This window comes from Chinchilla lanigera, unplaced genomic scaffold (genome assembly GCF_000276665.1).
Source record: "Chinchilla lanigera isolate Chin_1 unplaced genomic scaffold, ChiLan1.0 scaffold00018, whole genome shotgun sequence".
Lineage (NCBI taxonomy): Eukaryota > Metazoa > Chordata > Mammalia > Rodentia > Chinchillidae > Chinchilla > Chinchilla lanigera.
Genome location: NW_004955419.1, coordinates 27,464,763 through 27,480,802, shown reverse-complemented (window position 1 = coordinate 27,480,802; position 16,040 = coordinate 27,464,763). Strand labels below are relative to the sequence as shown.

The following is a 16,040-nucleotide window of genomic DNA, read 5'->3' as shown; positions in this document are numbered from 1 at the left end:
AAGGCAAGCAAAATTATTGTTAATAAAATGTTTACTGTTTATTATGGCTAGCCTATTAGCTTAGGTCACATTTCTGGTAAGGTAGAATTGTAATTTTTTTAAGCAATGTTTACACATTACATTTGAGATCCTAAGTAATCTGTGTTTTGTGCCTGTTAAGCTTAAAGCACAATTTTACTACTTGAAACAGTTCTAAAATACTACAGTCATTTGGATTTATTGCTATTTACTTGCTTTGGTTTCATTTTCTAGCACACTGTTTGGCATATTCAAATTAGTTCATAGGTGTCTTGTCAAAAAGTAGCCAAAAATCTCACACAGGAGAGCTTTGGCAGCCCTATATACTGGAATAAACTAGGGAAGGGTCTTGGGTATTGTAAAGCATTAGATAAAAATATCAGAAGATGCATGCATTTTTATGCACTCATTCCTAGAAAATAATTTTGAGATGTAAATGGCTCATTCCTTTAAAGAGTTTTTAGACTAAATCTCTGAAAACACTGCAGACTTACTTATGATTGTATCTTAGCTGGAGAAAGGCAGTATAATGAGCTGGTTATTTGCCTGGGGTGCTATTACAGCGTTATTTCCCTGTTGAGCAAGAACTGATACCTGGACTTCTGTAGGTGAGGGCCTGCCCACTAGGAAACCCAATCGGGAAGTTACTTAATACAAAAGCAGCTCTCCCTAGGACTAGCAGGACTGGGCTTTCTTAAGACATCAGGAGCTGCTTTATATAAGTACATTAATTGATTCACAGACTCTGAAATTGTTGTACATTGGTGTTGGAGGGGAACAGCGTTGCCTTTCATTATAATCCTGCTCAGTGTCCTCACTGACTCTTAGTCCTCAAGAGCTGCTCTGAGAATAAACTAGGGAGATGAAGATCCTTCCAGCATAGGGTCAGCAGCCCTTTCTCTAAAGGGCCAGGTAGTAGATGCAGGAGGCATTGACTAGCCACATAGCCACTCAGCTTTGCCACTATAGCTCAAAGGCCCCATGCTCATGAACAAACGAATTTGACTGTGTTCCAATAAAATCTTATTTTATGAAAACAGATGGTAAGCAAGAATTGGCCTGTGGCTGTGGTTTGCCAACTCCGATTCTAGAACTCTAAAGATTTTCAAGTTACTTTCTGTCTTCCTAGAATTGTATTAATGCTGCCAGTTCTAGAAACAAGGTTTTGCTTTGTCTGAATTTCTTCCCAGGTCCTTGTGAATGTTATAAATAAGGATCCGCATCCTTTAAGCATCTCTCTCTCTCTATATATATATATATTTCTTAGAGCTTAACTTCATGCAGAAATCCTCTTAATAATCTTTGGTACAAGTGTGTGTATGTGTATAATTTTCAGAAAATACAAAGCTTTTTCTCTTGATTTAGGACCAGTAAAAGTTATGTTTATGAAATTTTATTGTCCCATTCTGCTGTACATTTTGTGTTCGCTTTTTATCAGCTGCTGCTGCTTCTGCCTGCAAGGATCTGCTATTTCCTGTCACTGTCTCCTGATTTGTCTGTAATAGTACTTCTCCCTCAGTCTCTTAATGTACCCTAATATTTGCACACTGATACACTATAACAATGAAGCTGGGGGTAGTGGCACACACCTGTAACCCCGGCACTCTGGGAAGCTGAGGCAGGAAGATCAGAAGTTACAGCCCAGTCTGGGCAACTTAGTGACTTAGCTAGGTCTTAAGATTTAAAAAAAAGGGCTCAGTGCAAGGCCCTTGGTTCAGTTGCCAGTATCAAAAAACAAATAAATGGAGATGAGTAAAATATATGGACATTTTTCCTGTCCTTTTTGGGCACTCAAAAAGCTTTTCCTTGGGCCAAGTTTTTGTATTAGATGATACTCCTAGTTCCAAACTAATATGATACCACAGCAAAGCTTCAAGATCTGGCAAAATCAGAAACAATTTACATCTGAAAAATCTGGTAACAGTATCAGGCTTTCCTAGAGCATAAAAAGGAAAAAAGGAGTGTAATTTTTCTCTGTATTTCTGAAATTTCAATTCTGTGAGTCTCCTCCTCTCCTCCCCAATCCACTGCCCATATTAACACTTGTCTTTCCTGAAAATACATGTGCATTGACACATACAGTATTTTGTTACAGTGCATCCTCTATAGAGTTTCATATAGTGTTACAAGTGCCTTGATATTCAGGACTGTTATAGATACGTTTCCCTATGCTAAGGTTTGAACTAAAATTTTAAACTGTCTCATTCTTGAAAAGATCTGGTTTTAGTAAAAATTATTTCAGATTTACATTTCTTTACACTCCTAATGCTGCAAGCAAAAGACAGTTCTCAGGAGTAGGTGTAGGAAGGGAGGAACTAAGGTCTAAAGATGGTACAGGACTAGTGTTTTCCTACATATGTCTTAAGTAGGTAACACCTAACCAAATGTAGAGCATAGAATTTAACCTCTTTAGATAGTTGGGTTACTTGTACTTCTTTGGTTTAGGAGTTGTGTGTTTTTGTGTTTTGTTTTGTTTTTTTATTGTTTCCTTCAGAAAAAATTGGATTGTCTGAAAAGCCTGGATCTGTTTAATTGTGAGGTCACCAACCTGAATGACTACCGAGAGAGTGTCTTCAAGCTCTTGCCTCAGCTAAGCTACCTGGATGGGTATGACAGAGAGGACCGGGAAGCCCCAGATTCAGATGCAGAAGTGGATGGTGTAGATGAAGAGGAGGAGGATGAAGGTGAGTGGGTTTGGCATTAAGTAATGAGACTTCTGTGTTTCTAAGGTCCTGAGAAAAGCTACTGAACGTTCTTGTGGTTAAAAAAAGTAATTCATATCTGAATGTAGGCATTCTGTGAGATTTAGACATCTGAATTCTGATAAGCTCTTGTGACATAGAAGCCTTAAAATGATTCAAAATAAAAGTCATTTGTTAACAAATGCAGCCTAGAGAATGACTGTTCCACACACCCACTGAAGTGCGAAGTACTTGTGTCTCTATGCCTTTCTCCCAGCTACCCCCTTGGTTATTGCCTGCTTATCCTTCTAGGCTCAACTGTGTCAGCACCTGCTGGAAGTATTCCCATACCTCTAAACTACTTGGTAGATGCACCAGTACTTGGTGCATACTTGTTATAACCAGATAGAAATTAACTTTCCTGCTTTTGATGCATGACTAGAGTTTTAAAAGGAAATGACTTTAAAGTACTCCATGTGAGATTATATGTTCCATTAATAAGAAAAGTAAGCCGGGCGTGGTGGTGCACACCTGTAATCCCAGCACTCGGAAGGCTGAGGCAGGAGGATGTTGCGAGTTCGAGACCAGCCTGGGCTACAAAGTGAGCTCAAGGCCAGCCTGAACTGCATAGTGAGACCCTGTCTCAAAAAGACAGAAAAGAAATCTTTGGTTATAAAATGGAATAAAACATACTTTTCAGTATTTTGGCAATGAACTAAGTCTTTTTTTTTTTCTTTACATATGAAGTCTCTGTAAGAATCTTTTGTGTATTTTCTACTTACAGTATTCCTCCCGATTAGCTTCTTCTGTTCTTTGCACACCAACTTGTGTAGTTTAGGGCACACTTCTTAGGAATGAAGTTTCTCATCTTCAAGTGGTTGGAACAGGAGTCCCCAACTAACAGTAACACTCCCTGCCTGTAAATGCTCAGACAAGGGATTACTCACTCCTTATGAGAATCTATTGGTGATCTGAGTGGAGCTGAGGAGCGACTGCAAATGCAGATTGGCATTAGCAGAGGGGTTTAACTGCACAGAGAGCATAATAAATCAGTTACTTGCAGACTTACTAAAACCCTATCAATGTGAGTGGCAAGTGACAGTTGACTTATTTTATTTTACCTAATTTGTTTTGGTGCTGGGAATCGAACTCGGGACCTTGCGCTTGCCAGGCAGGCATTTGTGCTGCTGAGCTATATCCCCAGCCAGGTGACAGTTAACTTCATCTGGTGCCTCTATCCTACATTGCATGCTTATCTCAGTCACAGTTTTGTTGAACTTACAACCCAACCCTGGCCAAAATGAGTGAAAAAGCAAATACCATGGGAGATATATCATGGGTCCTTTGAAAAGGGGGTTAGACCCAATGATGAGAAAGCAGAAAACTCCCAAGACCACCAACAAAAAGCTGCATTTAAAAGAAAATACCAAGAGTCTTACTTAAATAACAAGTTAATTGCAGCAGGTAATTCATAGTTGGCAACAAAGCCATGAAACTGTCAAAACTGCTTCACTACCTGGAGACCTAGCACCTTGCATTAAAAGACCAGCCTTGCCGGGTATGATGGCGCACGCCTGTAATGGCAGCACTCAGGAGGCTGAGGCAGGAGGATCATTGTGAGTTTGAGACCAGCCTGGGCTACAAAATGAGCTCAAGGCCAGCCTGAACTGCATAGGGAAACCCTGTCTCAAAAGACAAAAATAAAAGACCAGCCTTTGGAGTTTTTTAGAAGAAAAAATGTGAATACCAAGAGCAGAAGCAACTACTAAAGGCAACTACTTCATGAAATGTGCTGCACTGAGAGCATCATTCTTAGGACTAACTGCATTGCTGAAGCTAAGAAGCCCATCTCTGTTGGTGAAGAGATGACCCTGCTTGCTGCTGAGGACATTTGTAGTGAGCTTTTAGGGAAGACTGGTTCAAAAGGTGTCATGTATCCCTTTCTTAGCTAGCACTAAAACTAAGCAGTTGATGAAAGGGCCCAGGATATTGAGGCACAATTGTTAGGATTAGTCATTGTGGTACACCGTCCAGGTTGGCAAGTTTACTGATGTTGGCAAGGCAATACATAGTGCAAAAGGCTTGGCATAGTGGAAGCAGTGGGATTTGTTTTTACATCAGTCAGCATGAAGAGACTTGGTCTCATGATTCCTGATGCTACTGGGCAGCATGGTAGAATGTGCCTATAATCTTGGCACTTGGGGGCTGAGGCAAGAGAATCACATGTTCAAACGACTCAAATGGTTCCTTAGCAAATGGTCCTTACTTAAATTGGGAGCCTAGAGAGCATTAACTGTTCCACCCAACCCATAAAAGTACTTGTAATTCTCTTTACAGTCTCATGTCTTTGTCAGCCTGAGCTACATGAAAGACCCTGTCTGCAAAACCGAAGCAAAATTCCTGATACAGTTGGGACTTCATACCATTGTTATATTTGAAGCACAATTTTAGACAGCTCTCTCTTTTTGAGACAGGGTCTTACTGTGTAATTCAGGCTGGCCTTGAGCTCACAGTGATCCTCTTGCCTGAGCCTCCTGAGTGCTAACATCTGTTTTTTAAAAAGAGCTAAACATCTCTTTTTTAAAAAATAATAATGCCGAAGGTAGAAATGGCCAAGAAAAACGATTAGGAAATATATCAGATTGTTTCCATGCAATGAGTGTTACAGGATCTGGAAACACTTTTATGGTTTTTTTGTAGCAGACTGAGATAAGCAAAAATTGAGATGCATGGTGGTAAGTAGACAAAGAATAGGACATCTAACCTAGTTCCTTATGTTTATGGCCCTGGTTCCCTTTGCTGTACGTTTCCAGTTATTCCTAAAAACTGCTTGTTATCCAAGTTTGCCTTGACTGGTGAAACTCCTTGGAGAGGGGGGCCAGTTCCTGAGCACAAAGATGAGTCAGGCAACAAATACTGGCATATTTCCTGTGTGCTAGGCACTGTGGTAAACAGAAAAAAGGACGATCTCTGTCCACTTGTGGCATATTGTCATACAAAGGAAATTTTTTTTCTTTTCATTAGTCAATAAAATTTACAGTATGCAATAATATAGAAGCCCCAGGTCTGGAACTAGTCAGAGCTGGGCGAGTAGGGGAGAAAGGACAAGAGTGTGCAGGAGGCAGGAGAGAGCACAGTGAGTCCTGACACCAATGGAGAGGAGCTGCTGTCCCACCAGAGGTCCACAGCAGTGGGCAGAGGCAGGTCCAAACTGCACTGTGACCAGGGCATAGCAGGTTCTAGGGATATTTTCCAAGTCCATGATCAGAGCAGCAGGTTCTGACCATTACTCAGGAGGAGGGAGTTTGTTTCTTAACTTTTTATAGTGAAAAGCTTCAGACATTGACAAATCTAGAAATAATAGTAAAATCCTATATTCCCACCACTCACAGCTGATCTTGTTCTACGTATGCATTCTCCTTCCCATCTCCCTCCTGTTATTTTGAACCAAATCCTAGGCATTTCATTATTTCATCAGTTGAAGTGGTACTGTACGTCCAGTCTTCCAGGACTTAAAGCCTCCTGATTTTGTGATGCTCTTGGATAAAGGGTGAACTATCACCCCTGTAGAAAGAGGGTGACTCCTAGTCTACTCGAATGTTAGTTGCAGCCAACTAAGGGCCGGCCAGCCCCTGGCTGTCATATCCCTTTACAGGAGCACCCCACAATCAAGGTATCAAGGTTGTTGAATGAATTCCATTTTGGACTGTTTGCAGAAGGAGAAGATGAGGAGGACGAGGAAGATGAGGATGGTGAGGAGGAAGACTTCGATGAAGAAGAGGATGAGGATGAAGATGAAGATGTAGAAGGGGACGAGGATGAAGATGAAGTCAGTGAGGTCAGTGCACCTGTCCAGGTATTTTTGTAGTGCTGGTGATGGAACCTACGGCCTCACACAGGACAGACTCGTGTTTATTCCTGAGCTACATCCCCAGCCCGGTGCATTTGCTTGCTTTTTGTAGCAAAGGCAAAAATGCATTACGAGAAAGACAAGGAAAAGGCTTCCTGAATAACAGTGGGAGTTTGATTCATTCCATTTTGGTCCCTATTTCTTTTATAGCACAAAGGATTAAAAGCAGGGCCTCAACATTTGCTAAGCAAGTGTTCTTACCACTGAACTACATCTTCAACCCTTGTACCCCTTTAAATGTCAAATGATATGCTTACTGAATCTTAACAAAACATAGTACTCAACTCTACAAGATAAGTTTTGGTCCTTTAACTTCAAGAGAAAGGAATGAGTTGTGTATTCAGTAGGATAGAAAAACTGGAAATGCTGAGAATTAATAGTATGTCTTTTGTGTCAAAAAGAAGTGCATGTTTACCAAGTCTGAAGTTCTTCATGTATATTTAGTTTCATTCAGTAAATGTATGTCTGCTATGTTGGGAGAAAAGTTTAGTAAGAATCTAGTCCTGTCCTAGGAGAAAAGGAGTGACTCTACCTTGATTCTCAAAGAGGTTTGGAAAGCAGGCAGAGAATGTTTTCACTAAGAAGCATGTTCTTTTAGTAGTACAAAAGTAAAGCATTTGTATGATCTCATGGGTGTTTGATGACTTACTGTCCTAGGGGAGTTCTCTGTAAGAACAGGAATATAGCAGGGCCAGAGATACGTAGCTCTGTGGTAGGGCTAACTTTCATGAAGCCCTGGGTTCAATCCCCGAAGCAAATCCCCCAGCCCTAAAAGGGCAATAGGGAAAAAAATCAGCTTCCAAATCTGCTTTGAAATTCAAGATTGTTAATTCTTTTCTTAAATTTTTCCTTTTAAGTCATATACTAATTAAACATCTGACAAACTGGTCGCTTCTGAATAAAAACATTTTAAGGATGCCCATTAAGGAAAATCAACACTTCAACAAAGCAAAGTAGAAAGTAAATAAAAGTAACATTACTATTTTCTTCTTGATTTATTATTAGGTATTTGCAATTGGGAATGTACTTTAGTGGTATAGCATTTGTCTAGACTGTATGAGGCCCTGGGTTCAATCCTTAGTATAAACCCCAAAAAAGTGATGTTTATTTACAAAGTATATTTCTTTTTATACTTCTCAAGTGGCAGGATTAATCTTACAGTGTTACATTGTTTACCATTCTTTAGGAAGAAGAATTTGGACATGATGGAGAAATTGATGAAGATGAAGAGGATGAGGATGAAGATGAGGATGAAGGTGGGTCTAATGCATGAATCTCAGTTAAAAGTTACGAAAACCAGCATGCTAGCATGTGCTTGTAATACCAGCAGTGGGGTGGCTGAGGCAGGCAGATAGATTATGAGTTTCAGGCCAACCTTGGGCTACATAGTTCAAGGCCCGTCTGGACTACAGACATAACAAGACCCTATCTCAAAACAGTTAGATGAAAAGGTCCATTATTTAGGATATCATAACACTGAGAAGATGATAACATGCCCTTGGCTCATGTCCTTTGTGGTCCTGTTAGTGCATCTAAGTTAGTATAACTTTCTCAGTCCTGCTACAGGAGGGCCTGAAGTTCGGCTAGTCCTTAATCTCCATGTTTTAAGTGATTTTAGATCTCATCTCTTGGTTTACTGCCAACATTCTATGAGATTTCTTTGTTGGATTTCTTTTATTGAAAAGGTTAATTGAGTTGTAACTTACCAGGATGTATAAATAGTACTTTTCCAGTTTTATGGGTGTTATTTCTTTCCCCACCACAACCAAGAATACTGAAATAGTTGTTATTTATTTACCATGCATTGAGAGTACAGATTCTTCTGGTGGTTTAGATCTTCAGAGAACCACATTGCTGCTGTGCTTTGTACTGGCTCATACTTATATACCGTCTGCTCTATGCCAAGCACTGAACCACTGGGTGTTGCATTGGGAAGGACCTGGTCACTGACAAAAGATTTTGAGACATGAGTTATTATAGATTTAATTAATTTCATTAAAATTAGCCATGAGTTTTTCACTAGTTGATAAAAAGATTTCTATCTCCCTCATTCTCAAATATTCTAAGAACATAATTATCCTAGGAATGCTATTTTTAATTTACTTACTTGTTTGTATCTCCTAAGCAAGATAGTGTTATGTCCACTAGCACTGTCTTAGACTTCTGTCTCAAAGTCAATTTTTGTTATTTGTACAGAGGAGGAAGAAAGCGGAAAAGGTGAAAAGAGGAAGAGAGAAACAGATGATGAAGGAGAAGATGATTAAGACCCAGATAACTTGCAAAAACAGAACTGTTCAGTATTGGTTGGACTGCTCATGGATTTGGTAGCTGTTTAAAAAAAAAAAAAAAGTAGCTGTGATACAAACCCCAGGACACCCACCTACCCAAAGAGCCAAAGAATAGTTCCTGTGACATTCCACCTTCCTCCATTTAGTCCCTCTTGGTAATCCACCACCAAGCTTGGGTACTTTTCCCCAGCAAAATTGTAAGCGTTGTTAGGTTTTTGTGTAAGACTTGCTGTTGCATGGCTAGCTGTGATTGGTGAGTCAACCATCTATGGCTACCAGTTACACTGAGATTGTAACAGCATTTTTACTTTCTGTACAACAAAAAAAGCTTTGTAAATAAAATCTTAACATTTTGGGTCTGTTTTTCCATGCTTTTCTTTTTAATGAATTTTTTTCTTAACAATAGGACATATGTGACAACTGCCCAAAAAAAAGTATTTTTAAGACTTTAAGTGAAATAAACACGTTACTCTTTGGTAAATCCTAGTTGTATGCTTACATTTTTAAATTGAGCTGTAATTATAAAGTAAGCTAACATTAAAATACTAGACGATAAGGTGGACTTTTTTTGACATTACATTAGTGATTGTTAATGAGAAAGTGAATGCACAAATGTGTAGGATCTTCTAGTGTCCCTCATTTTTTTTTTTTTTTTTTTTTTTGCTTTTTTTCCAGTACCAGGAATCAAACTCACAACCTCATGCTTGCCAGGCAGGCACCGTGCTGCTGAGCTAAATCCCCAGTCCCTAGTGTCCCTCATTCTTGATGACTATCAGAAAATGCAGGCTTTTTAGAAGTGTTTGGGGGCTGGGGATAGTGTTCTGGCAGAGCACTTGCCTAGCTAGCAAGCATGAGGAGCTAGATTGTCCCTAGCATCTTTTGTTTGTTTGTTTGTCATTTTGGAGACAGGGTCTCTCTGTGCAGTTCAGGCTGGCCTTGAGCTCACATTGTAGCCCAGGCTGGTCTCAAACTCGCAATGATCCTCTTGCTTCAACCTCCCAAGTGCTGGGATGCGCCACCACACCTGGCGTCCTAGCAAAATTTTAATAATGTTTGGAATTGCATGCTCTAAGATCAATGAAAACCAGTAAAGTGGGCTGGGGATTTAGCTCAGCGGCAAAAGCGCCTGCCTGGCAAGCGCAAGGTCATGAGTTCGGTTCCCGGTACCGGAGAAAAACCAAAAACAAAACAAAACAAAACAAAAAAACCAGTAAAGTAATGTTAAATTTGAGTAATACATAAATTAAGAAAAAGAGCATATAATGTCAAAAAGGTCTTAACCAAGCTGAGCATGACACATGCCTATAATCTCAGCACTTGGTAGGCTGAGGCAGAAACGTCATGAGTTCAAATCTAATTTGTGGTACATAGCAAGATCAAGGCTGAACTACATAGCGAGATGATGTCTCAAATACACACAGCGGCCTTAACCAGAGTCCCAAAAGAGATCTGAATTCTAATTCTGGCTTTGCCACTTTTTCTATGTGACCTTGTGTTCTGGGTTCTTTCCCAGTCTAAAATTGAAGGGGTGTAACCAAATGGCTTCTGAGGTCTGGCAGCATTGATGTTCTGTGACCCTCAGTGACACCAGTCTGAAGGAAAAAAATAGGTTTCACACTAAGACTGAAGTATGCATGGTTTGACTGACAGGAAAACAGAGAATGGTTTGTTACCAAGACAGGCATGCGAGGAGGCAGCAGTGTGTGAAAAACCTCACCCACAGGCACTGCCCAAGACCAGCTCATCCTTAACAGAGGTAGAAATTTTCTCTATTCTTAGGCATCTTAAGGGGGTTGAGGGAGGGGAAGGTATTCCCAATCTGTAGTCAGTGGCTTAGCTGTTTAGTGAAAACAGATGTATGACAGTCTTGTCCATAATAGATTTTTGTTGTTGAAGATTTGAGGATTAGTTTTACTGTTATCTTAGCTGTAGTTACTGGAATGCATGTAAAAGCAATATGAAAGATTAGAATCTTAACTGTACATAGGAAAACTTAAATAGTCTAAATTGAGCCCCCAACTTGAGTATTTTAAAGTCAAGTTGCCCATATCCTTTTTAATTATTTGTAAAGAAAGTTAAAACAATTTGAGCTGCGTATGGTGGCACAAACCTGTGACCCTAGCGCTGGAAGGTTGAGGCAGGAGGATCACCAGGAGTTCAGAGCTAGCCTGCACTGCATAGTGCAGCTATCAAAAAAATAAGTTTTTGATTTCTGGTTTAACTTGTATGACTTTTACTCAACGACAGGGCCCCTGCCACTTAGCAGATATTTATTTAATACATTGTAAAGTGGTTTCTTCTGTCAGCGTTTGAAATGTTAAATAACTGAACATGGTAAATAATTCTTTTTCCTACTTACAAGTTTATAGAACCTTCTAGTATCTGCAGAACACCTAGGATATCCCAGGCTTACGGACTGGATGAGAGGGAGCGGGATTGGGTTGGAGACCAGCCAGCCACTGGAGCTCACAGTATCTAGAAAGGAAGATGATATTAGCAGGGGAGTGATCCTTCCTAGGACTTAGGAACAAGATGCCCACATGAGTGTAGTACAGGCTTCTGGCTTCTTTCGAGGGAAAATTTCCTAGAGAGAAAAAGATTGGAGCTGTGTGGGCAAGTAAGGTTCAGAAATAGAAATGCAGAAAAGGATAGACAGTTGTACAAATGGGGCAAAGGTAGGAAATCGATGGGAACATGTAGATAGAAATACGGAGATTTAGTGGCACATGGCCTGTCATCCCAGGGAGGTAGAGGTGGGAGGATCTCTGTGAGTTTGAAGCCAGCCTGGGCTATGTAGTGAGTTCAAGGCCAATGAATTGCATGGTAAGACCCTGTCTAAAATAAAAAGTTAACTAGTGAAGAGAAATAGAGACTAAGAAATTCAAATCTTTTTTGTAGTGCAGTGATGGCAAACCTTTAGTGATCAAGTGCCATACCAACCCAGAGCCCATTTATTGCAAAGTGCCATTAAACCTGAATACTGAGGGTTTAGTTTAGAAAGAACTACTTAAACATCTTTTGTCTTAAAAACAGTACCATGCTGCCACAGGTTTGCCACCACTATCACACAGCTGTGTTGGGCAGGCCTTGTGCGCACTCACTGCCCTTGACCTTGCCTTGCAGCCAGCGAGATACTTTTGCATCCTCAAGCCAGGATTTTATTTCTGTCATTTTTCTTTTACAGTTAGTTTTCCCGGCACCTTTGACACGATTCTGCTCTCAGGGAAGTGTGCAGTTCACTGGTGAAAAAACCTTGGCTAAAAATTGTTATAAAATCCTGAGAAGCAGAGCTGGGGTATATAGCTCAGTGGTAGAGAGCTTCCCTAGCATATGAGGTCTTAGGTCCTGTCCTTAGGACTAATAATCTGAGAAGCTTTTGGTGATATCATGCAGCAGGCCCTATTTCTGGAGTTATCTATGTGAAAGAACTTCACTGAGTAGATTTGCAACAAATATTTGAGTACAGGGGCTGGGGATTTAGCTCAGCGGTACAGTGCTTGCCTGGCAAGCGTGAGGTTGTGAGTTCAATTCCTGCTACCAGGAAAAAAAATATTTGAGTACAAAATGACCAACTGGATGGGAGCTGCAAGGGCTGGGTAACCAGTTCTGACTTGCAGGGCCACTGGCGTTGCAATCCACTGACACCTGCCTGTGAAATGTCAGCGTGTCATTGAAGTCACAATTCTGTTTTCTGAAAGATAAAGCTATTGCTTATTGTAGAAATGGGAGAGTGCAGGATCAAGCACTGGCCCAGTGTCCTGGTGAAGTAGTGAAAGAACCCAGCCTACAGAGGCTGGGACGTGGCTTGGTGGTGGAGCCCTTGTTTGGCATGCACAAAGTCCTGCATTCAATCCCCAGTACTACTATTTAAAAAAAAAAAACCACCTACGGAGAGCCTAGCCTAGAAGGCACATGGCCTGTTCTCAGCATTGTGCTCTTGCCTTAGGTCACTCCTGCCACAGGAACCCACGTCCGGAAAAGTGATGGCACTTGCCGCTGTAGGAAGGAAAGCCATTCTGTGCAAGATGCTTGGACCCTGCCCCTCCCACATCTCGGTAGCTCCTACACGGACAAGTTAGATACAGGAAGGTGCAGTCCTTTCCCGGTCTGGCATTCCTACTTAGCTCGCACTAACTTGTCACCAGGGAAGGGTAAGGCAGAGCCGCAAAGTGGGTTCTACCTACCCTCTTCTGTGCCTGCTTTCTCCAGCCCTGTCACATTGTGCTGACATCAATTTTAATGAGGCTCTGATACCGCTGTGTTGACAGTTTGAAAAGGGAGTCGAGTTACTGACAGACTTCAACCAGCCAAACAGTTGCTGCGCAGGCGAGCCACCAAGATTGCGATGAGTGGAAGTCCTTCCCAGAGCCGATGAGGCTGGCTGGACCGTCTCCCCAGAGGGCTTGGGAGAGTGCAGGAGAAAGTTACCTTTAGATTGCTCTGTCTGGTTAGGGGGCTTGCCCTGGCTCAGAGTTGAGGTTGCTGTTGGTGACAGCGCTGCTGCTCCGGTGCTGGGGGAGGAGCAGGCTGTGAAGGAGTTCTCAAACAATCCAGCACCAGGCATTTTGTTAACTGGCTGATACTGGATCTGCCCGAGCCACTTCCCTCTCAGTTTTTACTGAAGACCTGGTGCCCAAGCTGAGCGAGCACGTCACCCCAGCCATCCAAGTCCCAGTATGGTATGCAGTGAGGGTTAGCCAGCAGCGGGGATGCCAGCCATCGCTTCTCATGTTATTCCTCCTGAGTACTCGCCAGAGGAGCCAGGGAGAACTGGGGCTGGCGGCGATAGCTGTAGAGGAGCAAAGGAGAGCAGTGGCAGGAGGCGAGTGTGGCTGTGAGTTAGCCAGGTAAGGCCAAGTGAGGGCTGCACCCCCATCTCGACCCCAGAGGAGCGAGATGTCTTCCAGAAGCTACAGCAGGAACATAATACTAGTAGGACGATTGGGCTAGTCAGTCCTGTACTAGCAACTTGTTTTTTTCAATTTCAAATAAAACTACTTTATTAACCTAAAATATTGCACACCACACAGTTTACAAACTTAAAATGTATGAATCAGTACGTTTATACACACTGACAGAGTTGTACAACAATAAGCACATTCAAACCTAGGTCATTTTTGTTATCCCAAATCAAAACATTCTACCTACTAGCTGTCATCTCCCAATCCTTCCCCGCCAAATCTAGGACCACTATCTTCATAGAGTTTCCTGGGTTTTTTTTGAGACAGTCTCTCTATGTAGTTCAGGTTAGCCTTAAACTAGCTAGCCTCCTACCTCAGCCTCCCAAAATGCTGAGATGACAGGGAAGTATCATCATGTCTGGTTTACAATGTCCTTTCCTTTTCTAAATTTATTTGTTTTGAGACAAGGTCTTGCTATGTTGCCCAGACTGCCCTTGAATTCCCTGGGTCAACCAATCCTGCATCAGCTTCCTGAGTAGCTGAAACTACAGATGCACATCACCATACCTGCCTTGAGTCCTACTTTGTTTTTTGGGTTTTGGGGTTTTTTGCCCTTTTTTGAGACAGGGTCATGCTATGCAGTTCAGGCTGGCCTTGAGCTCCCTTTGTAGCCCAGGCTGGTCTCGAACTCACAACAATCCTTCTGCCTTAGCCTCCCCAAGTGTTGGTATTATAAGCATGCACCACCATGCCCGGCTTCCCACTTTGTTTGTGTTTGTTTGTTTGTTTGGTCTTTTTGAGACAGGGTCTCACTATGCATTTCAACTGGTTTTGAGCTCACTTTCTACCCCAGGCTGGTCTCAAACTTGCAATAATCCTTCTGCCTCAGCCTCCCAAGTGCTGGGATTACAGGCGTGCGCCACCATGCCTGGCTTGTTTGTGACAAGGTCTCAACATGTAATCCAGGCTGGCCTTGAATTTACCTATGTAGTCCAAACTGGCCTTCACAAGGATCAACAAGCATCACAGTGATGCTTCTGCCTCGGCCTTCCAAGTGCTGGGATTACAAGTGAGTGCACCACATCTGGCCAACTTCCACTTCTGATATAAGCAATAATGGACTCTGATGTGTCTATGGCACACTACAGTTTACATCACTGTTTTATAGCCATTATCTGTTAAGAAGAGGCAGCTTGAGGGTCTTTCCTCCATTTTCTAGATGAAGAAACTAAGGCTCAGGGTTTGTTTCAATGTTAGTGTTGCCAAGTCTTAGCATGGCCAGCAAAGCTCATGTCTTTTCCTGCTGTGTGCCATTCCCAGAGAGAGGCCTGGGGTGAGGGAGCTGGTAGGACTCCTGGGACCAAGGCCACTCAGCTTGGGGGCAGCTCATCTCAGAGGGTTCCTTCCGTAGATGGGGACTGCAGAAGCACAGAGCTTTCCACAACACAGGGGATTCAGCAAGGGGAAGACACGGAGAAAAAAAGAAGCGAGGCTGCAGAAGTCCAAGTTCCTATGACATCTTCCCCAAGGTCTGCACTAAGGATCACCTGAAGCCACCCCCAGCTCATCTTTCCGCCCCTGTTCTCCGTAGCTGGCCTGCCCTCCTGCTCCTCTCTTGGCTCAAGGACTCTCCATGGCTTCCCAGGGCCTGCAGACTTGGCTTCAGATCCTACCACTTGCTCCCAACCTGCCTTCCCAGCCTTCCTTCTGCCACTTGCCCGCACAAGCCCCCGCGTGGCCGCCTGCACGCTCCTGTGCGTTTCACTGCAGTCTTCATGCTCTGCACTGTCCAGGCTCTCCCCTTCTGTACAAGCCAAACCCTTCATGCAAATACGCAGGCTTGCCAGTGAAGCCTAAGAGATATCACAAAGGATACAGGTGCAGAGATGCATGGGGCAAGGCATGGGGGATGTGCACGGCTTTTCAAGTATGTGACCTGCCTTGGGGAAGAGAAATTCTATTTTCTGTAGCTTGCCTCAGAGAAGAAGTTACAAGTCCTCCATCAGAAACGATGGGTGAAAACCAAAAAATATATAACAGAATATGCTGCAAAGTCCTAGGCAAAATTCCTATCTGATTTTTATAGGATGCTTTAGTGATGGAGAGCTCACTCTTTTTTCTTTTTTTTTAATTTTTTTTTTATTTTAAAGAATAAAAGAAGGATAACATAATAATAGGGGGAACTTAGCAAATTACAGACAAAATGGTAGGAAATTATCAATGGTTATCGTTTTACATATTA

General features: G+C 42.1%; 1 protein-coding gene across 3 annotated transcripts in view; it reads left to right on the top strand.

Annotated features, from left to right (window-relative positions):
• The window catches only part of Anp32b (acidic (leucine-rich) nuclear phosphoprotein 32 family, member B), an 81,540-nt gene extending 72,276 nt beyond the window's left edge, over positions 1–9,264 (top strand). For all 3 annotated transcript variants that reach the window (XM_005382838.2, XM_013513224.1, XM_005382839.2), the window contains exons 4-7: positions 2,513–2,702; positions 6,416–6,537; positions 7,796–7,865; positions 8,806–9,264. In XM_005382838.2, the coding sequence (XP_005382895.1) occupies positions 2,513–2,702; positions 6,416–6,537; positions 7,796–7,865; positions 8,806–8,873 (450 nt within the window). In that variant the 3' untranslated portion in view covers positions 8,874–9,264. The remainder of the gene's footprint in view (positions 1–2,512; positions 2,703–6,415; positions 6,538–7,795; positions 7,866–8,805) is intronic.
• The last annotated feature ends 6,776 nt before the right edge of the window (positions 9,265–16,040 follow it).